Source organism: Lagopus muta, chromosome 1, assembly GCF_023343835.1.
Source record: "Lagopus muta isolate bLagMut1 chromosome 1, bLagMut1 primary, whole genome shotgun sequence".
In the NCBI taxonomy this organism is placed as follows: domain Eukaryota; kingdom Metazoa; phylum Chordata; class Aves; order Galliformes; family Phasianidae; genus Lagopus; species Lagopus muta.
In genome coordinates this window covers 29,846,998-29,872,458 of record NC_064433.1, presented here as the reverse complement: position 1 = coordinate 29,872,458, position 25,461 = coordinate 29,846,998, and the positions used below count along the sequence as shown (strand labels likewise).

General features: G+C 37.8%; 1 protein-coding gene across 4 annotated transcripts in view; it reads right to left on the bottom strand.

The window, feature by feature from the left end:
* Positions 1-6,526: 6,526 nt before the first annotated feature.
* Positions 6,527-25,461, bottom strand: part of TMEM117 (transmembrane protein 117) — a 193,852-nt gene continuing 174,917 nt past the window's right edge. For 3 of the 4 annotated variants that reach the window (XM_048929230.1, XM_048929241.1, XM_048929249.1), the window contains 2 exons: positions 16,793-16,922; positions 6,527-9,056 (listed from right to left, as the gene is read on the bottom strand). In XM_048929230.1, the coding sequence (XP_048785187.1) occupies positions 8,416-9,056; positions 16,793-16,922 (771 nt within the window). In that variant the 3' untranslated portion in view covers positions 6,527-8,415. The remainder of the gene's footprint in view (positions 9,057-16,792; positions 16,923-25,461) is intronic. The other variant, XM_048929253.1, reaches the window with a different exon arrangement.

Here is a 25,461-nt window from a genome sequence, read left to right as displayed (position 1 = left end):
TCTAATGGAGACACTGTACCATAAAACAATCTTCCATGAATTTCAAGAACCACTTACTAACAAAGGAGCCACCACCACCCTTACTTTCTTGACATAGGTATCAATCATCTGGGCTTGAAAACTTAGAAACCAAAGCACTTAGGCGCAACCACACATTTCAGTGGAGGTTTCATTAAATATTGCACACTAAGCCTACTTGTAGTTGACAGGTTCAACAAATATTGGTCCTGGTAGGGTGACTTATTGTGAAAATGGAGCAGGAGGTTACTGCTGACTTCTGCCTCATATGCTTTAGCTGTAGTTATATAAATGCTGAGCTCTTTAGTCCACGGAATCAATATTTTTTTATTTCTTTTTTGAATGAGCCATGCCTGCAGTCTCTCCAGAACCTCACACAGAGGAGTCTGATCTCTGCATCCTTCATCCTTTGGGATTATTTCTGAAAAGTAGCCTTATTGTGAAACTGGTGGGATTTGTGCAGGTCAGAGGGGATAGGAAAGTGTATAAAAAGATGAGACACATGGATGGCTACTTTGTCTGTTTATTTTTTGCTTATTTTTTAATGTTAACCTTGCAAGATTTTGGAGAATGCTCTTTTTTTTTTTTCTTTTTTTTTTTTTTGTAATAATTTCATGAAGCAAAACCAGAGATTTTTCTCTTTCCAGTAACCATAGAAACATAGAAACAATGATTACTGGAAATAGTTACACTTCATCTGTACTTGTGGGAGCAGGTTTGTTTTACTGCTGGAGGATGCAGAAGTTAAGCCACATCTGCATCCTTGGCAATGTTACCTGGCAAGGCTGCCATAGTCAGCAGGTAATGAATGAACCTTACAAAGGTCTTCAAACATCTGGAATAGCTGGAACACCTGCAATTCTGGAACATTTTTAGTCTAGCTGCTTTTACCTGTTTTCAGTAAATGATTTTGTGATTGATTCAATAGCAAAACTGTGTCCATGTTTGAATATGTATTTCGTTATCCAAAAGACTTAGTAGCCATCAGAGCATTGGCTCTTTTCATATACCTTTAGACCTCTCAAAGAAGGGCCAATGAGACACGCAGTTTCTCAAGAGCAGTCACCATCAACATCTATCTCTATTTAAAGGGGAGGAGAGCACATCAATACTTTTTAAAAAGCTTTTTGAATAAGATAGTCTCCTATTACCCAGCTCCTTTCCCTTTGTCTCTTTATCCTTTGAAATTACACAGGCTCTTCAGAAAAGATACTGCTGTAAGACACAAATGTGGATTATACCATATTGATTTGTTTGATCTTGACCTACCTCCACCCTTTCCTTCCTGATTAAAACTTTTGCTTTCCCACAAAGTTCTCTGTGTCCCTTTCACATTCTTGTAAGCAATCTGCCACCTTCCCTGAAAAAACCTGAATAGGGCCAGCTTTCTTCTGATCGCCTCTGTTAGACTTCTGTAGAAGGAAGGGCTTTTTTGTCACATTAGACAGATCTTAATTAAAACCACACCCAACCTGACCAGGCTTCATCCACATAACATGTAAGTATTGGTTTCTAATCTGTTTTTCCTTTTAAAGACCAACTCTAATGCTCTTGTGTGTTCAGGCATACTCAAAGTCAGTAATGGAAAGTCAATAGAAAAGGAGGTCTGAAAAGAAAGAAGTCTCTTCTTTTTTCTTTCCAATTAATCTAAATGATTTTGCAGTTAATACTGATTACAGTCAGTCTGTATAGATACATGACTTAGGCAATGCCTAAGTTCAGCTATCCAATGTTTCCTACTGACCACTCCAAATAGGTTTTCCGAAAATGTAATAGCTCATTCTATTAGTGGGAGCTGTTGGTTCTTCTAGAAAAAATAGAGCAAAGTATGACTTTTTCATCAGCAATTTTAAACATTCACACAGGTTAATAGATTACATGAGCCAAGGGTTGCAAACTGAAGAGGAAATTGACTTCTTCAATATGCAAATAAATTACCAGGCAATAAACTGATACCAGCTATATCAGTATGAAGTATAATTACAATTAACTTCAGCATCACAAAGAAACTCGCTCAATTTTTTCCATGCTTGCATTCAATTTTCTGCTTTCAGTAATGCCTGTGCAGTTCCTAGTAAGGGATAGATGTAGATTAATTCCCACAGAGCAGAGGATACTTGAACACAGCCATGCTCACTTCTTAACAATTTTGGCTTTGCACCATGTCACTTGTCATGTTTTATACACAGTTTGTTCATCCACATTTACTGATACTGTGAATTTCTTCTTTTCAATAGTGGCAACATATATATAGTAATACTGAAAAGGGTTTGAAATGATCTGCAGAGGGAGGTTGTGCTTCATCCTTGGATGTTTTGGAGACTTGCAAAGATAAAGCCCTGAGCAATCTGGTTTGAGCTCTGAGCTGACCCTGTTTTGTGCAAGAGCTTGCCTAGAGTCACCTTCCAACCTGAATCATCTTGTGAACCTATGGAAGTAAAGAGGAGGTAAGAGAGAGGAAAGGAAGACTCTGAATGTAAACTACAGATCATTTGGAGGATACTGACAATTAAAGAGATTTCCTATAGTGAGTGAAGGGGGGAAGAACAGAAAAATGACAGCTGAGGAAATAAGTATGTATAGATCCTTTTTAAACTGCCTATGTGAAAGGTAGCAAAAAGGAAGGAGCAAAGAAGCAGTCGATACTGACATTTTAAAAAAATCCCAAATATTGCATTTGAATTTTGACTGTTTTGAGTCCTTCTGGCTTGTATTTCTCATTTCCCTGACAATAGTTTGGAGTTCCACCACAGGCATCTGCAACAGTACATGTCTGTTTGAAAAGAAAGGAGCCTACTCTTTCTTCAGATCCTCATCCTTGAAGCCTGACTGGGGTTTTGTGCACAAGCAGGCTGAAAGCTGCTGGGAACTGAAGAGCTATGAGGAAGGAAGACTGGAAGAAAATACCTGTTATGTTCATGTGGCTTGTGTCTCCTTTAAATGTAGCAGAGAAAAAAAGCAAGCTACTTGCAATAGAAGAGGCAGGGCTTTAGTTTTAAAGGAATTACCTGGTTATGCAATTTCTTGAACAAAAATATCCAGTCATAAAGACACTGTAAATATTCCTTGGTAACAATGCATGGAGGGAACTGGTTAGACAGAACAAACACCTTCCTGTACACAGCATACAGTATTGCAATGTATCATTTTCATGTTACATCTTTCCTTAGACTGGGAGAAAGCTTTAGGAAAGGTACCTGTTGCTCCTTTGGCTCAATTTTGTTGGCTGGGCAGAGCCTGTGTACAGATGGTATTAGATCAATGACAGCAATTATGGGCCTTTGGTGGGTGATTTGTGGTTTAGGTCACCAACAATAAAAAAATAGCTTTGAAATATAAACAGAGGAATGAGGTTTGAGGGAAAAAAAAAGAAAGAAAAGGAAGAAGAGAAGGAATTCAAAATGCAGAGAAGTGCTCCATATGTCACAAAACAGCATGAGAACCAGGTCTATAACCTGCCTGCGGGAATCAGATAAGCTGCCCTTCTGCAGACCCCAATTGCCAGAGATCAAAGGAAAAGCAGAGATTAGAAGTATCTTTGTGACTGTGCAGTAGCTGTAACATACATTTCTGAAAGGATTTGATGCTACTAGATTCCTCTTTGCAAAAGCAGCTGGGTTCATGCTTTTCTTCACTCCGGTACAGAATTTGCTATGGAAACTGTGAGCGTCATGGAGTTTCTTCTTTGTAAGCTTCTTCCCTAATTCTTCAGAAAGCTATCCCTTCCCCCAAACAGTGAGAAGGTGCTGGCATCCCCCATGCAGAGGAAGTGTTAGAAGAGAAATAAGACGGTGTTAAAACCTAGTCACTCAGAAGTCATCTGGAAGCTGAGAGCTGTTAGTGAACATTTGGGAAGAGACTGGCTCTTCTGTTTGAGTACGTGGAGGGGATGGATAGGGTTTATAATGATTTGCTGACTCCATTTGTCTCCCAGTGTTCCTATGAAACAGATTTTCTGTTTTTACCAATTTACCCCTGAAATGGTCACATAATGTATTTTTCCTCACTTCAGTGCTGCACAGCTCACAGACCAAAGTTTTGCCTCTTGCTTGTCCTTGACTGTCCTACTTGAGTCTGTGCATTTGGCATCCCAATGGCGTGCCACATTGTGGACAGGGAGCCCATGCTCCCCACAGGACAGTTTTGAGTGAGGAGAGAAATAAAGACAAAAAATCCCTTTGTCATTTGAGGCTTACAACAGATGGACAGGAGAGGTACTGGCAGTAGAAGAGCTGGGATGTCTGGGTGTGCAGCAGCATCTTCGTCAATAAAAGAACTGCAACTGTTCATTAACAAATGCAGTTTGAAGCTCTGTGTGTCACTATCTATAATCTCATGCACAAGGTCATTCTAGCATCTAATAAGCATGTGCTTTGTCTATATCCTCCATCAGGCAGCTACAAGTCAATCAGCTTTATGGTCTTATGCACAGTTTGATATGTCTAATTTTTATGATTCTTGCAATCTGCTGAAAGCTTAAGCAGGTTACTTTTAAATGCAACCTAAAAAGCTGAAGTGCTCTGCTTGCAGGACCTTAAGCACTTCAACTTTATGGTCTCAGATATAAAGTTCCCCCTCTCTCAGCCCCTCCTGGAAGGTTGTTAAAATTAAGGGCAGTATATTAAAAATCTGTTACATCTTTTATTGTTAAGTCATAAATTGTGTACTTCTGGGAAAACGAGCTTGCCAGTCTAGTAGGTATCTGAATTGATGTCTTTCCAGTCTTTGAGAAGTGTCTGTTCTTTGTTTCTAGGTGGTTGTTGTGATGGAAGCTATTCACTGCAGGAAAAGCATGCTCAGTACACACTGTACAATTGTGTAGTAGCCCAGAGTATGATGGTACTAGCTGAAGATAACAGAATTCTTTTAAACAGAACAAATTTACTTTTTTTTGTATACATTAGACAAAAATATAATTTGGGGAGGCAGATGGTGAAATTAAATGTTCCTTTTTGGTTTCTAGGCAATAGAAGTGGAGGTAGAAGAGATGAAACAACCTGGAGTAAATAGTGTTCATAGAGTAACATAGAATAAAGAGGGAAGTAATGAATGGCCTGCTTGAGAGAATCAGCAGCTTCCCCAAGACAATCAACTAATCCCTAGACTCCAAGTGCACATACACACATACAGCTTATATAACTGGATTTTAGACATGTAAATGTCTTCATACACGTGATGACAATATTTAGGGTGATTTCTACAAATATTCTTACCTTCTATTGGATCCCTGTCATTTCCATCTCATCAAGGGTAATTGTTGAGGATGTTGTTGAGGATGCTGACGTAATTTATAGGCATCTGTGGGCTCATAAATCTTATGTGCTTATCCCAGAGATGTCTCTTCTACACATGCTCCATAAGCTGTATCTACCATCTATTACTGTACAGAGTATCTGTGTTAAAAAAAAAAAAGCTAAAAAAAAGGTAAAAAAACTATTGCCCCAAGTCCAGCCCTATATTAAAGGCTTATCACAGAGAGCAGAATGGCGATGTGTGCAACACGTGTAAAAGCTTAACTTCTATTTTCTTCCCTTCCATATATTGCTCAGCTTCTCATGACAAGAAAAAAAAAGACTATAAAATTTTTTTGTTAGACGTTCAGGAAAATGTTAACTAAACATGTCAAAGTCATAGAGGCGGGTAAGAAGAAAGGATTTTAGATTGTTTTGAGTTAATAAAACGTTTCAGAATATGAATAATGGAGAATAGTTGAAAACAATGAACATCCTTGTGGGAGGGATATTTCCATTTCAGGAAACCAATTTTTGGCTACTTAGCCATCCAGTCTCCCATGAGCCACTCTACAGTGAAAGAAAAGCTGCTTCAGAAGACTGAGGACGAATCTGCAGTAGTAGGTTTGTACAGGAGTGGAGTTTAGAGTGTGCTTAGTTACTCTTCCCTGGCTCCAACTGTGTGGTCTCTGCACATAAGAATTGACTGAAACATACTCCAGACACTACTGGTCAATCAGCTCTTAGGACCAGACTACAACTAAAGTGAAGGGTCTCAGGGTAAGTCTAGCCACCTATCTCAGGTTTCTCAAACAAGATACTGAAAGAAGAGTGAAACATTCCGCTCTGTCCACCTCTGCTTACAAACGAGACTCCCACACAGCTGAGAAGTTCTTTTTCCTCCAATTAAATGAATGAACTGATTGTGCTGAGTGGCTACACTAAGACTTTCTGCTTCTTATGAATCTGTGTTGTATGCAGTCTCTCTGTTTGACCATTAATTTAAATATCCAAAATCTAGGATTACTTGATGTTTTTCTCTCGTTCATGCAGGCTTGTAATGACCTTAAAAGCATTAACTCAATGTGAGGTCACAGAATTATTTTAGCTGCGGATCAGTTGCTTAATAGCAGTTTTCTTGGAGTCATGTAATCATGCAGGCTGTAAGGCTCAAGTAAGTCTTTCATTTTCTGCCAGCTTATTAATGAATTTAACCACTCCCAAGAGCAAAAAAAAAAAAAAAAAAAGAGAAATAGGTTCATGAGGAATTTTAAGGTTGGGTTTATCTTGCCCAAAACATTCAGAGAAGCATGTATCTGCAAAATCAATCAGCTATTTCTGTACCCACTTAACATATGATCTCACTTTTTAAATCAAAATCAAATTCTGCTTGAAAGTCAAGTATCGCTACAGTCACCTCTTACATAGCACAGGTAGGCTCTCACAGTGTTTTACTATTACTAATTAATAGTCTGTTTTCGGTTACATAAACAGATTTATAGACTGCAGTAGGCAAAAGCTAATAACAGAATTATTTTTATCCACATTTTTAATGGGAAAACATTTGTTTTGATTATAAAGTGAGATTTTGCTTGATATAATAATAAATATTTCATAAGCAAAATATTTGATTTTGAGTTTACTGTCTTTTCTAGTGCCAGAAATATTTATGATTCTAAGGAGGACAGCCATGTTGAATTTCTTTTTTAAACTCCAAAACTAACATAATATGCCCCTGCCTCATAATAAACAATAGTCTATTTATTAGAATTGGCTCTCAAGTGACAGTTAATAAATGCATAGTCCTATTATGCATACTAAATTCAGCATTCCAAAAACTTAAAAGCAGATAGATCAAAACAATGGAGGTAAAAAAGTCACAGAGACAAAACACGGCAAGTTAATGACAGGGAAATAGCTCAGACTTAAAAATTACTTATTATTTAGTAACTTGTAACAACAATTTATAGAATTGAATTAGAGGCAAATCACAGTCTTTCTGATGTTCTAGATACACAGGCTCTCTAATGTGTATAGTTTGATCATACAGCAAAGAATTCCAAAGTCCCCTTCCAAAATAAATACTTCAAAATAAATACTTCAGCACGTTTCTGATTCCACATTACATTTACTCATGGACAGTGAATGAAGAAAGAAAAGTGTACAAAACAACTCAAGTATTAATCTAGTTTAATTGAAACTCCTAAACACTTCTTCATTGTGTTCAGAGTGTCTGTGTGTGGTGCATTTCTCTGGCCTGTTTCACCATACGTGCCCCGAACCATACGAATACAGGATTTAATGGGCTCTGCATCCTTTACTGTAATCAGTCCATTGGCTCTTTGATGTGACATAGGTTTGGTGTGATGATGGAACAAGTTGCTTCAACCATGCATTTTCACCTCTGTTTCTGAAAGGTGAAGGGCAGAATTTTTAATCAAGGAGCAGTTTATCTTTAATTATGAAAAATATAATTAGGCATTATCACCTAATTGCTGTTACTGATGGAGAAAGTCATATTTTTCTAAGTAGTGACCCATGCTGTATTATCGCTCTACTGTTTACCGCATAATGAATCTGTATTTGTGTTTGGCAGCTAGCCAGCGTAAATTAAAAGGTAATCAACATGCTTCTCTGCAGTCCGGTCATCAAAGTCACTGGCTCCACAGATGAGTAAATAACAAAGTCAAGTTGTGATGTTCTAACTGAAAATCTCCTCAAGGAATAACTGTGTTTATCTCCTCTGTTAAGACATCAAATGATTCTGAAAATAACCATATACAAAAAGCACTCCAAAACAGATCAGAATAACTGTGCTATACATCTGGTGTTGAGTTAAAAAACAGTTTAATGTCTCAAGGCACCACCATGGTAGAATTTTATACCTGCAAGTAATCATCTAATACACTATTGTACACTTAAGGTAATGTATTAATAAATAGCTTGTGCATTTTTGGGAAGCAATCTATAAAGGAATGTTAGATATACAGTAGGCACGTACTCTAATACAAATTAAAAAAAAAACCCTAGAAAAAGCATGCTGAGCACCGTTTGGTATAGATTGAGTTTCTTATTCTAAACACTATGTAAATCTTAACTTACAAAAGGTAAAACTGAACTCTGACAGCAACTGCTTATTTAAACTGATTTTCCTGGGTATTTGACTCTATGTTGTAGGGTTACTCTTAGGGACAGCGGACTCTGGTACTGGTTGTAAGGGGCTATCTTGTTCACTCAACTGTGCGTTCAAGTTTTCAGAAGTTAGGAGAGAAGAATTAAAAACTATTTCACTTAAGTCTGATTTTATGGATACCAGATGTGGTTCTTGAAAACTTAATGGTTCTTCTACTAACACCTGTGTGTTTTCTCGTGTCATTCCCATATCTGACGGTGACTTTCGTTTCATTCTTGTGTATGATTTGTCTAAATTCTCCATGCCTTGGTCAGTTTTTTGAAATCGCCCAAAGAACCAGATGAAGAAACCAAACAAAGCAAAAGCCAGCAAACTTGGAATAAAAGCCAGGCATTTGACATCAAGGCTAGAGCCTATGTATCTGCTGTGCAAGAACATGTCTCCTTCAGCATAGGTCCGGTTGGTCAATGGGTTAGTGTTATTGGATCTCCATTCCCAAGACAACTTAGTTCTGTTAAGATCTTTCAAGCTTTCTGAGTCCTTCACGGTGTAGATCTTCTGCCCAGGACCGATATATTGACCATATTCGTGAGGTTTGTAAAATATTTGGTTCTTCCACATATTTAGATCCAAGATTAAAACAAGAAAGATAATCCCATAGTTAAACCATTTGCCTGTTTGGAAAAAAGAAAGATCTGTTATTTGATATATCCATTTTAGAAGCAGAACACGTGCATTCATATGTAAAATCAACTAAAAGCAAAAATCCTTTTGTAATAAATCTGTAAAGCAAAGTTGTAATAATATTCTCACTGTAATCAACTTTGTGCTGAATATCCTTTAGTATTTTACAGTTTAGGTCCGGGCACATAATAAAATAATTTTGTAATGCAAGCACAGCAGTATATCAATTGAATTCACATTGCAGTTAGTAGGTGATCTGCTGATTAGATAATTACCTGATGTGGTATAGATCAATACACATAAAAAACATTAATTTAAGGACTTTGAAAATATTGACATGGAAATTCTCCTTGAAAAGGCTATATTTAATAGAAATATCTGTATGCCACTAATGACTGGAATGAGACTCTTCTGGGATTTTATAAGCATTTACATTTTAAGCACATACAGATATTGTTTAATATACCAACCATGGTGTCCAAATGTTCACAGGTGATGCAATTGGATAAGAGAAGATTTAGAGATATTACGCCCTTAAGTAAAAGTGAGGACTGATTTTAACACTGGAAGGTTAGTCAGCTTAGCTTTCCTGAGCTATATGTAGTGAAAAACTCCTCCAAGGAGTGACTCATAGTCTAACATTAAGTCCCTGAATACTGGAGGAAGAATGCTTTCTCTGTTTATCATTTAAAACTACTCTTTTGCATGCCTCCTTTAGGCATCCAAAATATATAAAAGGTAAATTTATGCAATGGCAAAGTTATCCCTGCTTTAAGCAGAATATTGGAACAGATAACCTCCAGGCATTCCTTCTAAGCCAAATTATTTTATGAAAACACACACAAAAAAATTATATAATTTTCATACTTAAGGCATCTTGTTCACGTTTAGCTGAACATATGTTAAGATCATATCTATGCAGTAATGACTGGCACCACCCAAGAATCTAGCAAAACTACATACATCAAAGCTGTATTATGATGGAGAATTTGCGACTGACATCACAGCATTATGTAGAAGGACATTTGTGGAGGAATGCCTCTACTGATGATGAATGAAACCATTTATGCCACAACCATATTTAACTATGTTTCAAGTGAAAAAGAAAATGAATGTTTCCAGAGACTGCTAGACAGTGGGAAGTGGATGACAGGAAGTGAAAAGATTCATGTTGGGCCAGGATTGCTCTTTCCATCCGACAGATATGGCAACAGTGAAAACATGAAAGGAAAAAACTGGCAACTAAAAGATCAAAACAGGAAGTGTAATGAATTGGAGAAATTACTGAGATGAGCTTTATCAAGGCCAAATGATACTTCTATAATCTTTATTACAAAATTCAGGTATGAATGACAAAGGGAACTTACATGTTTTAATACTGAGATGTTAGCTACCACAACTTTAGGCTTGATAGCACCCAGTGGATTTCACAGTTCTCACCTGTGATCGTGTTGCCCTAAGTACAACGTGTAGGATAAAACACCTGGGCAGTAAGACTCAAGATAGCAGCCTGATGATGGAGTCACCTAAGAAGCTAGCAGAAAATACTGAAAATGCTGAATAGAGTTTGCTAGGTGCTTGGTCTCAGGCCTCATGTAGAACCTCTCCTACACTATGATTACACCACTGTGAATCTTCTGTGTTGGATATGTTTAAAAAAGGTTCCAACCCTCACACCAAGAATTAGAGTACTTACCTGATATGAAAGAGATGTTCAATTCCTCCTTGTTTTATTAAAAGTATGAAACTTGAAACTTCCTCACTTAGCCCCCAGATACAGTAAGGTAGACAGAAACACAGCCTGAAGTTTCCCTGAGTGTATCAGTTGTATTACTGCTTGTAAATGGTGCTTGGACAATCAGCTTAGATGCAAAAATTTCACTTACCTGAGTCATGTCCATTATGCCTAAGAGCCAGCTGGCTGCCTGACATCTCTCTGTTTTCTGTTGGACCTACTCCTTTAATTTCTGACCTCTAGACTATTTTTACATTCTCTGCTTCACTGCCATGATATATGAGTTCAATGATTTTTCCTTTGAAAACTGTTGACACCAGAACTAAATTCTGTAACAGTCTAACTACAAGCATATGAACACAACGATATCTTTCAATTCCTACTCCATATTCCCTGTAGCCAAGGGCTGTGTTAATCTCCTGTGACACAAAATAGGAGTTAGTGCTGTCTTGGTTACTTACAGAAAGTATTTACCTTCCTCTAGAATACACTGTCCTCTGCTGTTCATCCCTCTTCCAAGATGTGTACTTTACTTAGCTGCATTAGCAGGAATGATAGACAAGTAAGTCCAGTTTACTAAGCAATTCTTCTAGATGAGTGAAAAATGTATTGAAGCAGTCTGACCCAGCAGGTCTGACAGTCTCCTCTCACAAACATCTCTCTAATGATAATTCCATATGACATTCTGTTTTTTGAGATTGAAGATACTAACCAAGCTTTAGCTTTATATACAACTATAATCTCTGTACAAAAATGTATATAAAATCATTGTCTATTGCCACTCAATTTTAGCATAATGTTGTTTATAGCAAACTTTAAATCACATGTCAAGCTCATACAGGAAATGAACTTTGTAAGTTAGGAGTTACTCCTGACCTTGCATCTTGTGATAGTCTCAAGCCTCTCAGTATGCAGAGTTGGGATAAATATATTATAAAGTTATATTTTTTTCTTTAAAACAAACAAACCCAAACAAAAAACAAAAACAAAAAAATCCAACAAAAATCAAACCCACCAAAAAACCGTAATATAATTTTGCAATGTTTCAAATTCCCAAATAAAAATTGGAAGGGAAAACAGAGTCCCATGTAATGAAGTCATTTAATTTGTCTCCTAGCCAACTTCTGTAGGATCAGTACTACTGCTCTAGGGAGGTCTGTGCATCCAAGAATATTTGCATACACCTGGCACTGTCTAGCTCTTCTTCAATCAGACAGATTTTCCATAGACAAATTGAGTTGGAAGGATGCAGATGTCAAGACCACAAGGCCAGTCAAGTATTTCAGCAAAATGAGGACTATACCCAGACTCCTCAGTGGAGTTACAATGAAGAAAATCAGGTGACAAAACTGGGTATCATTCAGCCATGCACTACTTAAAACACACCTGGTTCACAAGCAGCATTTACGGAGTTGAAGTCCTTATCTGTTACACATGACATCTGAAGGGTCACACATTTCTGCCAGCTGAACAAAACATTTGGGCAGTGCTCTGTTTTTTAAAGAGGCTCAAAAATTCTACAGGCGGTTAAGGAACCAGTCCACAACATCACGTGCAATCGATTTACCAGGCAACTGTGGCAGGAAGATCCTGCAGGTCTAAATGCTCCCAAACAGCTTCTGATAATGGAGCATTTTTATTTTTGTAAGTAAGTCCACTGTGTAATGGAGTAGTCATGTCCTAAAAACAGAATTCTAGTGTAGAAACTAGTCCTCAGGAGCTCTTTAGAGGTCAAGAGGAGATACGAAAATCCCACTTATTAAGGCTAGATTCAATTGACCACATGCTGTGCAACCACAGCTAGAGGCTTATGTAGAAAATGTTGTCTTCAGATTCTTATCTCAATTGCATTTTGTGTCTAAAAACATCCAGACACCTCTGTAAAACACAGATATCTTAGAAACATTCTTCATCTCTTCTGTCATGTCAGTGCTATTGGCTAGATACATCCATGCAGACCACTCACAGCTGAACTAAGCAGCAAATCCTCTGAGATCTTTTAATGTCTATGTGCATGGACAGCTTTGTTTTTACCTCTAACCTTTCTATTTTTGCCCTCGGGCTCCTTCAGGCATATCTGTGTAGGTGATGCTTGGCCTGGATCTAGTCATTCTTTTGGTTTAACTCCACAAGCCAGCCATACCAGGTACTTGCCAATCATGAAGGTGACAATTTCTCCTTTGGGTGGAAAAGCACCTCTAGATTAGAACTCAGAAATACACAAACAGCTAGAAAAATTCCCCTACCTGTTTTCATACCTAAACCTTAACATTCCTCATTTGGAACTTATTTGAAACTATACAGCCAATTCTCTTGGATCTGTGCCATTAGATGTCACCGGCCTGGCCCCCAAGAGCCTTTCAACAATAAAATAGTCAGAAGTAACAAAATTTTCTTTAAAGTATTACAAATTTCCCTGGGTACTACAGAAACTAGGCTAGATTATGTATTTTCATAAACAACAGCCAGGAAGGAAAACATACACACTATAGCGAGCCATCTATCAAGGGAAATCCAGACGAGTTAAGCAAATGCAGGAATTCAAGATATTTTTTATGTTCATAGATAAAAGCATCTATCAAAACAGGATAAAAATGTTTAATACTGAGTAGATACTTGCTAGGAGTTCCTAGATGCAAATAAATGTGGGCAAAATGAGGTACTAAGTTACCAATAAAAATGAGATAGGCTTTTGATAGTAAATTTAAAATTACAGTGAAGCATGTAAGCAACAGGCTGCAGATGTTAACATAACTGCCAGCTTAAAACATTCAGAAACCATAAGTCAGGCCTAAGAAAGCATGCTCCCTGTTCAAAGTAGATAGATAAGTGAAAAATAATGCACTCAATACTGCTTCATTTACCTGCTTTTTGAGACAAGGACCTATGTAGAAGCAACATTTTTTCTCTCTGCAATCATGAGGTACATTTTTAAAAATATGAAAGTAGATGTTCTCACACAGGTGCTGAATATAGGAGAGAAGACTTCAAGATTAAACAAAAAAAACCCACACCAAACCAAAACAAAAAAACACGTTAGTAGTCACCTATTTTAAAAGACTTGCAAGAAAATCAGGAGGGCTGGCAACGCAGATCACAAAACTGTGAAATCCTTTCTCTGTACAGACCATATACCAAGTCATTAAGCACACATCAACAGAAAGGTGGTTTAATGTCATTTACTTCTCTGCATGTCTCTACACTTACAACTGATTCTTTGTGGGACCATTGCTCATTAGAGCAACCCAGCACTGAATAGGGTTGCTCAGGGGAGTCCAGGGGCTGCTCTTGTTTGTATCAGTCAAGAGTGACCAAATACATAAAACTATGAATAATATTTGCAAGGAAAAAGATGGGAAATGATATTTCAACCATGAGGGTTTTTTTCTCACTACTAGTAGAAATGGATTTTCAGTTTCTGGACATTGGGGCATAGATTATGGTTTTACAACTTGACCTTATCACAATAGCAAGTACAAAAATAAATGATATTTGGGCCCTTGTCTTTTTTTTTTCCTGCTTGTAACATAAAAAAAAAGTTACACAGTTAAGTTTAACACTGTGGATCCCATGAATTAAACAAGGCTTAAACAAATAAGGTTTTAACAGGGCTTTACATTCCCTCCATTATCAATACCCTACCCACACGTCATCTGCTGCAGTTTCTTTCACTTTCTACCTTCATTTTAGATTTTATTACATTCATACATGTTAAATATATATAAAGAACCAGTTTTTTCCTTCTTTTATTAGTTCCTTGATTTAAGTAGAAAATTAGAAGAATCTACACATCCACACAAGAACTACAGTTTGAAAATGATCCAAGGTGATACCCTAACCTAACCTAAGAACTGATGGCAAGAACAGATGGTTCAAGCAAAACTTACCCAAAGGGAGATTCCTGTGCCATGTGTTATGGCTGTTTATTAGATATCCTAAAGGGTGGTGCAGCACTGAGATAAAACAGGCACTCAGTAGACAGAGTACGTGATGTGCAGTCAAATGGATTGATTTGTCTAGTGAATCTAATAAATGGATCTTGTTAATGCTGAGCAGGGAAAAATATTCCTCAGCCCCTATTCATTAGCTCATCCTCATTAAAAGAATGCTTTCTTGCCAGAAAATCAGAAAGACCTCCAGTCCTCTCTGCAGAAGATTCTACAGTGTACAAATATCGATCTTATGTGATTTGTTTTTAAACAGTAGCACTGCCAGCAGTTGTATTTTTGATATGTAATTTATGTTCTTTGCTGTTGCTTATTTCTAGCTCTTCTCTGTTTATCAATATCCTTGACTCTTCTGCAATGCAAAACTGTTCTTCACTCTTCAGTCCCTCTTCTACCACCCACTGTTTTTCATTTACATTAATTATATCCTAAGTTCCTGTATCTAATGGTACAGCTCACCCAATCATTACTCAGTCCTTGTTCAAGCTACTATGTACACCCATTTCACTACTGCTCTTTATTCCATGGAATAACTGCAGGGCATCTGGAATCCTCATAGAATTGGGTCTCTTCAAATTCATGCTCTAGACCTGAGAAACAGAATTAAACCCTCTTTTCCACTAGGTCTGAATTTCATGCCCATTCATGTCAGATACTTGATTCTTATACTCTGTTTTTGCTCTCTTTGTTTCCCTTTTTATCCAAGACTTTTCTCACTTCAGAGAGAAAAACGTGTTCTTCGTCAGATCTCTTCTCATTCTTTATCTGCTGTCACTGACCATGACATCATTTAGCTGTTCCACCTCATCCTGCTCCTGATCCCAAACCATCTCATTTAGATGTACCCCAAACTCATTTCCTGTGGCCTACTGTCTATTTCCTATCAGTACTCCAACAGGAACCTACATATAGCTTGAAAAAACTTTCCATCTCTCTATCTCTACTTTCTTTCTGACCCAATTGCCTCCTTTTACTCAACAGCCTGCAGGTAACTTTTGCACTCATTTTATTTTATTTTATTTTTTTTCTGGTTTCCAACCTGATCACTCCAATTTCTATTATCTCTTCTGAAAATGCCTTCTCTTCATTCAGCCTATCTCCAGTGAGTCCCAGTTCTTCATTCTTTCTTGCTTGGCACATTTTCCTTCCTTGTCTTTTGATGCCTGGTAGGCTTAGGGCTCACCTGATAACTGTTGCCCATGTCTTTGTATGATGTCTGAATACTCCTTTTGTCCCTGTTCTGCAGGAATTTCATATGGCTGTATCTTTGGATGCTGTCTATATCCTATTCCTGTACACTGTCATGTGCTGTGATTGTTTATATTAGCATCTAAAGACTTCTGTCAATTCACATTTGCATTCTTTTGCTATACAGTACTATTTACTTCTCTCTTGCCACCACTTTGTTTTGCACAGCTTGAAAGTAAAAGCAAAATATTTATCTCTATTTAACCTTCCTCTCTTTTTCATTCTCTACTGTTATTCAAACACTGTCTCATAGTATGTAAGGACTGGGTGCTTTTATCTGTATGTGCCATCCATTTGAATAACTGTGACTCTATTTTATTTGAAGTTATTTAACTGCCTGCTTTCGGTTAGATGAGTGATGGAAGTATGGCTGTGAGTGGCCTTTGCCAGATGAGAATGACCGAAGTTATGAAAAGACATTAGCATAAATCACAGCAAAGGCATCTGAAAGCATAAGAGATTTTAAATGAAATAAGCAGCTAATTCCCCTGGAGAGTAATTTTAGATAAAAGATTTCTGAAGCTACACTAGGTATTACTTAGTGTCACAAGAAGTTGCTGAAATCCATGACAAACAGCAGGTCTTTTTGATTTGTAAGATAGAGATTCCTCATTTCCCTGAGAGGCTTATATATGGATGGTACTGATAGGGAGAGTTAAACAGATAGAAAAACAGCAATCACCTAGGGAGATGGGGGAGAACAAAGAAAATATGTGGCAAAAGACATGTTAGCATTCATTTCCTACACAGAAGCAGTTCAACATGTGCCTGTATCACAGTCTGTGTGATTACATACCTGTTATATGAATGTGATACTCCTCTTTTAAGATCTTCTGGAAATAAGGTACTTTGAACTGCATGTGTGCAGATGGCAAGCCTGGAAGATTCACTTCAACATCACCCATAAAATGTGGGAACTCCCAATCCTGTTTAAAAAGAAAAGCAATACCCTAAATATAAGATTTCACAGTATATTTTGCCCTTTAGAGTGGCTTAAATTATCAAAAGGGCATGGTTCTATTTTTAAGCCTCCCATTATTGACTTTTCCCACTATAAGTTTTATGGAACCACTTGAAATTGAGTATCTTGTTTATACTAACTATTACAGTATGATTTTTACTTCAGCTCCATGTAATTACATGTTTAAAAGTTCACTTCAGAACGATAATAATGAGCCCACTGCACTGGCTGACAGCATAAAATTGTCCAAGTATATGAGCACCTGTATATTGCACTGTGTAAAAAGAATTGTTTCATGATGTAACTAATTACAGCACCCCTGCAATAAAAGTTACAACTTCTGTTCCTAATCTGGCAAACAGTTTACAGGTAAGAAATTGGCAGAGAAGGTCTGGCCCCTCAAGTCTTTATACTTGCAACTCGCTCAACTTATGGGGTGTTTTCAGCATCTGCTCATAATACATCTAAATAAACATTCTCTGCAACTGAAGTTCCTTCAGCATAATCTGCCTGAATCAATCCAAGCAGTTTTCTCTGCTGATATATTTCAGCTGACAAAGTAATGCTGGAAATGTGGAAGCTCTTACCTATTATTATGCATATTTTGTGGCATGTGATAACTGAGCTGAGGAGGAGCTGCATTTAGAGGAATTTTTCATTTGGTTATCTGTATCCACCGCTGATCACTTGAAAATGGGTATAATAGCATGGTTCATTACAGCCAAAACTTAAAAGTCCAGCAATATTGCTGGAGTCAGTATAATTACTGCTGGGTGGTTATCCAGTGTGCTGCAGGCTGTTAAAAACATACTGGCCCTGTTCCCATACGTGCACCTGGATTTGTATCCCACAGTTAGTGCAACCCACACTTGAATTACTGACAGTAAGAAAAAGGAATCTGAAATGGAAGGAGCTCTGTAAATAGTTCCTGCTTCCTTTGCATATGACTTAACATGCAAGAGCTGCTGAACAGCTCTAACATTCTCAATGGTGGAAGGGAAATGAAAGAGTGGGATTTACCAGCAGGAAATTTATCATGGCTCAAACACTAACAGAGGCTGGTTTGTGCTAACATATTCTGATACTGAGCTAAATGGGTTAACATGAGTATACTTGAGAAGAAGCCCTGAGCTGCTGTACCTGGTTCTCAGTGTCTAGAGTGATAGAGAAAGTGCCAATTTACAGATGCAGAAGACAAGAGAAAATAAGGATGTTCTCATCTTCCCTTACCACAAATGCAAAGCATTCTCTTCTGGTCATCAGGTATGGTAATAGCAGCCCAGCTGCACAATCTGCAAACATCCCCATAGATTTGGGAGACATTCAGTAAGTGTCCAAAGATTAATATTTTATGGATGTGCACCCTCAGTTCATGGTATCATACACATTTCTGGACTCATATCTCAGGGTAACTCAAACATATTCTCATCCAGGAAAAAATAGGAATAAATAGGGAGAAAAAAAACCCATTACATATTCTTGAAGAAAACACAAATGGGGAACTAGAAATAATTCAGCACACAATTACAAATCTTGCCTTGCCTTGCCCCAGTGCTCCTACTGCTTTTTGCTGAATTTCAGATAAAATTCCATTAGACACAATTTTGTATTGGACTGTGTTTTTGCACCCATATTTTGTTGATGATATTAATAATCAGTGACTAGAATGTCAGCTCTGCCAAATTTGGAACATACCAAATTATCTGTTTTGGCAAACCATTACTGAATCTGGAAAACATTTCCTAAAACAAATGAAAACAGAGATCCAACCCCAACAGCCTGCTCCCATTTACATTATAAAAAGAAGGTGATTGAAAAGCCCATTAGAAAAATACATATTTGATACTCCCTATTACAGGTACTTTTCACATGGTACAGTGGTTCACATTTTCTGTATATATACTTCATACTGTGCAAATCACCCTGGAATTGTCATGACCTCTGTTATCCTGTTGCCCCATAATATGTGGTTTCCATTGGTGATGACAGCCCACAGCTTTGCCAGCTTTGCAGCTTCAGTGCAGAGAGGTACAGGTGTAGGTGATAAAGATGGACACTGGCATTAGAGACCCCATGGTTATGAACAACTGACCTTGCTATGCTAAAGAAATCTAGACCTGGATCTTTTAAGTGTAAAAACAGAACAAAGAAATAGCATCTAACAGACATGAAAGCAACTGTGTATGGTAAATTTTGTCATAACCTGGATCTTCAGACCAGTGAAGAAAAAGCAAAGTCTAAAATTGTATTAGCAAGCATGAAATGACTCCAAGTGGATCCCAGAGTGAGGAAAAATAAACCATTAACACAAAAATCATATCCATCCCAGGGAAAGGCTCCAGATGTCAATGACATGCTGGAATGCTCCCCGACCTCCACCAGCCTGAAAGCACTGGCCTCAGGGCCTGCAGGAGCAACAGATGGTGAACAAAACACCGTGAAAAGTGGTAGAAACTAAGAAGTGTGCATAGAACAATTTTAACATTAGTACTACTACTGAAACATTTTTTTGTAAGAATTAGAAGTCAACTAATAATAGTTATTGGATTACATTGTTAAAATTTAAAGGATGCTACTAATAAAATCTTGGCTATATGTAGAAGGTACGCTTCTTCTATGGCTATAAATAAAGTTTGAGTGTAAAGCTTCTCACAGACCGATTATAAAACCCGCTCAAAACAAGAAGAAACAAAGAAATAAAATGTAAAATAACAATAATAAAATAAAAGAAAACTCAAGGAAATGTATCTGAAAGTAATATGAAAAACAACAACAAAAGCAACTAAAATAATGAGTTACGCCTATTGACTTCCATGAAGGTCACTACAGTCACAGCACTCAGAAGAATGAAACTTCAGTTTACTAAATCAAATGGCCTTTGGAGCTCTATTTGGCTCATAGATTTGATAAGTAAGAATGCACATACATCACCTGCAAATATGAGTGCATTATTATCAAGGAGAAAAGCTGATGACTATCAACTTTCTTAGCCAATGTCAGTATCAGGTTGACAAATCCAAAATAACAAAGCATTTTGCTGTCTTGACTCCAAGAAACTGTTGTCCAAAGTCTTCTGACTCTGCTATCTTTTTTTAATTTCTTCTTCACTAACCAATAAAAGACAACTTGACTTGAATAAACCCAGAAAAACAGTTTTCTAAGAAATTCCAGATGCCTGGTGGGCATCATCCGCATCATTTCCTAATAGGTACACTAACAGCTTGAATGTGCAACTCCAAAATCTAAATGCTTCCCCCCTTAAAATACAGCCTAGTTCTATGTCATACCTTCACACATGGTATTTTCTCTGCATGGGATCTGATTTCTGTCTGTGCTACCAATCTGTGCTCACCCGTGGGACATGATTGACATATGCCATGTTCTTTAAGTTCTCAGCTTATAATTAAATGAAATTTACTTGATCATCTTTAGTCCTCACCAATAAGGTGTCTGTATTTTGCTGTATCTATGACCTTATTGGAAACTGTGCCCAAAATACCTCATTTAGACCATATCTCCACTTGCATTGTTTGAAAAATAAATTTGTGTAGACATACTGGTAACTCACGTTTGTTCCTCTCATACTGCATGAACTACGTTTCTCTCTCTCTTTCTTTAAATTTGTCAGCCTCACGTTTCTCACATTCACCTACTTCTGCATTTTCTAACCTGGAGGTCTGCAGAATATCTCTATGCAGTCTGTGAAGAAAAAGCCAACCCAGCACCACGAGACTTAAATCAGCTGTACAGAGGTCTCCAGCCTCACTGGCAAGTTTTGTGGGATGTGCAAATCAAATGAGGTTATTACCTCATTTCACTCTGCAGTCATGAGGAAAGGGCAGCCAGAGGATAAATTTAAGATCACTGAGGTGTTCATCCTAGCGCTGCTGTGGGCAAAGAGAGCACCTCTGATTTCCATGACTTAATTCATTAAATCCACAGGCACAGCAATAAAAACAGATGCTGCAAAGGAAGCCATGATATTTTGATTTTCTTGCCTTTGCTTCCAATCTCTAACACAAACAAATGCATACACTCTCTGCCACAATGCCAGGTACTGGTTTAAGGTACTGCAGTGCAACTGGAGGCACTGACTTGGTATCTCTTCAAGTAAAGATATAATAGCAATGGTAGCTGAGCATCAAAGCCAGACTTTTTGATAAAATCTGGCCATTCTCTGCCATCATTTGGGAAAAATAAATGGCAGGAGAAGCTCCATCCTGGCCCCCAGTGCCCCATGCTTCATACACACATGATCCCACGTTCCTCAGCATCCAGCACTTCTCCACCCAAGGGAAACTGCAGCAGAGAAGGTGGGGCTGGAATTAAAAGCTGGTAATGATTAATGGCAGCCAAATGTGCCATGCTTTCATCTTGCCTCTTGCCTCTGTGTAGCTCAGAGGATAATCGGTACACAGTAACTACAAAATAATGCTAAAATAATATAAACACTGTTCAGATGTAATCATGAAAGAGGACAAATACACACTGAGTATTTCTGCTTTAAGTAGTAAAGATATGTACTGTATTTAATACCAGGAACACATTTGCACTTTAAACCCTTTTGAATAAATAAACAAAAAAACAGAAAGAAAGAATTCAGGAAATGTACATATGAATGTGCATATTTGTGTTTGTTCCAGAAACTGCCAATAGCAATTTTTATTTAATTTATAAAAATCCTTTTAGCTTATCAGGTTGGAGGCTTTATGTTTTCAGGTATCTTTGCATCTCTTAGGCAGCTTTGTTTCAGCTCTCAGAGCGTGGTAAGACAGGCAGATAGAGGAGATTTAATGACAAGCAACGTCTATAAATTTTTGCAAGTGTTTGAAGTAAGAAATGAGCAGCTGGAATTCAGAGACAAAGGCCCAAATCCTCTGTGGTTATCTCTAACTTCATTTGGAGCTGCAGCTCACAGTGATCTCTGCAGCTGTGGGCTGCTAAAACACAAACACAATTTTAATATTTCACTCCAATATACATAACAAGTCACCAGCCACAACCAGAACTCACTGTTATGCATATAGTATCAAATTCACAGCTGAGTTTCTGGCCTCCTGCTCTTTGCAAATGTCTTATTTTACTAGGAAGGAAGTTTGATATACACTGCAGTTTTCAGCCTTCACTAAACCAAGAACACCCAGCTACTCTTAACCTTGCCTGCATGTATGCTTGTATGGCTTTAGTGAGGCTACTTATCACTCAAAGTGAAGCGTGACAAATTATTATTCAGAGGACTTGGAGGTCCATGTTGGTTCTATCAGTGCTAATCTAGTCGCAGTTTTCAAGGGCAGAAAGTGTTATTTGATCTGTTCACCTGTTTATGCTTCACCTGCTTGAATTGTTATTGGCAATAACAATCATAAAACTCCACTAGGAGCCGTGGCACAAAGTCCCTAATTGCAGACGTAGATACATCTTTCATCACTTAGCTGTGAAGAATACAAAATACAGAAAATCCACTCTAACACTCGAATGACTGCCTCAGTATTGAAACACCCTCTCAGAAAACACGCTGGAGAATTGTTTTACTTCTGCCCTGAATTTCTCTAATTACTGCTTCCAAACAGCGCATTCCAATAGAAAGGTATTTCTGCAGTGTACAGCAAGGCAAGGATGCACCCACAACTTCATTGTTATTCACCTTTACACTCCTGTCCTCCTCAGTCTTTGCCTCCTACAAGTGGCCTTCCTCTAGAACCACCACTACAACCCTCGCTTATTTCTCAATTATCTGAGAAGATATTAGTAGGACAGCAGCAACTGTCTCATTGTGACTCAAAGCAGCAACTGAGCCTCCCTTTATTTTTTGTGCTTGGACTTGAATGACCCCTTCCAATAAAACATCATTAGAGTAATTCAGTCTACTGTCCATTTCTGCTCATTAAAAAAAAAAAAAACAAAAAATCCCCATGCCCTCCAGATCTCAAATAAGCTCTATGTCTCTGCATTTTGATTTTACATATTAACACATTTTGAACAAAGCCAAAGCCATGTATGCACATGTTCTCAAAACAGTGCTAGTTGTTAATAAAATGTCAGAACTGGTCTTCCATTTTTCTTGAACAAGCTCAAAGCAATCTCAAAATTTCAGACTGCCTAAAACGAGAAATGCCTGCATTTCCCTGAAAGACCTGTAGCCATGCCTATCTGCACTAGCAGATGACTGTTCTGTGACAGACAGCATTCCCTCTCTCTTTCCCCTGTGACTATAACTCAGATATCACCCTCTGTTTGCTCCTCACAACCTGGTAATGCCTTGATATTGCGGATCTTTTCTGCATAACATTGCAGATATGACAATTCCTATCAAACCCCACAGCTGCAATTCTTATTGAGGCTCTCATCATTTGCTAGCATCATTCAGCATTCTTTCCTCTGGACTTGACGAGTGCAGTTCTCCATTGATAGAGAAGTCCTGCCGCAGAGACCATTTTTCTAGTCTGTTTCTTTTGCCACGTCATTCTTCTTTGATCAGATAAAATATAGGCTACTTCTTTTCATATTCAAATCCCTTCAGATCTTTCACAATCCTTGGTACAGACTCTTTATCTGACATCTGCTCCTTCTATCAGTTTATATGGAAGTTCAAGCTATGATTCTTTTTGCTATTTAAAGAAATTTTCTTCTCTGTGGTTCTTTATCAGCTGCAGAGTTTTCTCCTCTATGACTCCTTGCTCCCTATGAGAAAACACGAGGATGTCGTGCATTAGGCATCCAGGATTACCTGTCATCTTGACAAATGATGTCACTACTGCTTACACATGCCTCTCCATGAAGATATAACTCGACTTTTCTTTGACCATAAGATGCTCTAGGATCAGAGTTGTGTTTTGGTTGTCTTTGAACATCAGCTAGTAACACAGTGCCCTGCCTTTAATGACAATTACTAGTTCCTCAATAGGACAAGTATTGGTAGTAATGTAGAGAATTAATGGTTATCAATTCTTTCTGTTACATTAGAAAAAAACACGTGTTTGATAACCAGACAGTGCACAATGAAGGATGGATACACGATCTCACATTTTTAGACAAATTTTAGTCTCCAGGAATAGCCTGGTCCCTCTTTCCCTCTGAGAACAAAAACTTGTTCTTCCTCATGGCTTCACTTCACTTCAAGTTTTCAATACTCACAAGAGTCACAGAATCACAGAATTGCAGGGGTTAGAACGGACCTCTAGAAATCATCGAGTTCAACTCCCTCACTAAGGTTTTCCATAGGTTGCACAGGTAGGGATCCAGATGGGTCTTGAATATCTCCATAGAGGGAGACTCCACAACCTCTGTGGGCAACCTGTTTCAGTGCTCTGTCACTTTCCCTGTAAAGAAGTCCTGCATATTTGTGTGGAATGTCCAGTGTTCCAGTTTTAAGCCACTGCTCCTCATCTTATCACTGCACAGTACTGAAGAGTCTGGCCTCATCCAATTGCCTCCTGCACTGCAGATACTTATAAACATTAACCAGATTCCATCTCACTCTTCTCTAGGTTGAACAGACTCAGTTCTCTCAGTCTTTAAGGAGGAATCTAGACAGAGCAAGGTGAAGCAACCTTTTCCTTGCCAGGGATGATGTAGACATGACTAAGCACAGCCTCTATGCACACCCAGGATGTCCTAGGAAGATGTCCACCAACTTTTCCACCAGGCAAGTATGAGGTCAGGGACACAGTGACACTCATCTTTATAGTTCCTACTTGCCTGTTGCTGATCTATTCACAATTGCTGAAAATACTAATTAAAAAAAGCTGCTCAAAAGTAAATGTTCTGTTTTGAGTCTGTGTTTCCCCAAATTTTTTAAGCCGTTATTTTTTGCTTTACTGTCTTACTCATGTCTAGCCTTGGTTAAAACAAATATCTGACAATCCTTCTGGATGAGAAACACTAGTGAGAGCTTTTCTAGTTAATTTTTGGGTTGGATAAGCTGCTAAATAAAGGAGCAATTTTCCAATACTGTATATGTGTAAGAGGCAAAAAAATTAGTTCCTACAAAGCACCTGTGTTTTGTTTCCTATGCAAAACTTCCCAAGCCACTAGTAAGTTAGCCAAGTTGGCCATAATGACTTCTAACTACTTCAGTGACACATTTCATGAAAGCCATTTCTGTGGTGAATAGGAGAAATGAACTAACATATACTTTCTGATTTCCTAAGTCTCCAGCTTGCTGTCAAGGGAAATCAATTATGACAGAGCAATTAATCTTTCTGGTATCTTTGAAGTCTGACTATGATTTGGAGAATAAAAATAAAACTTAAATATATTGCTATGAAATCAACTCCAACAACATGAGTACCTATGCACTCATACACGTACCCTTGCATTGTGCTGAGCAATAATATGACATCTGGAGCATTTCAGGATTTGCAAAAACTGCTAATGCCATTTGTACCTCTTTGGGAATGGTAAGCTATATTTAGAGCTCTAAATAATTTTGCATTGAGGCTGCTATCTCCAGTTAATTTCAGCTGTATTAAAATATATATAACCCTTTTTTCTTTCCAAATACC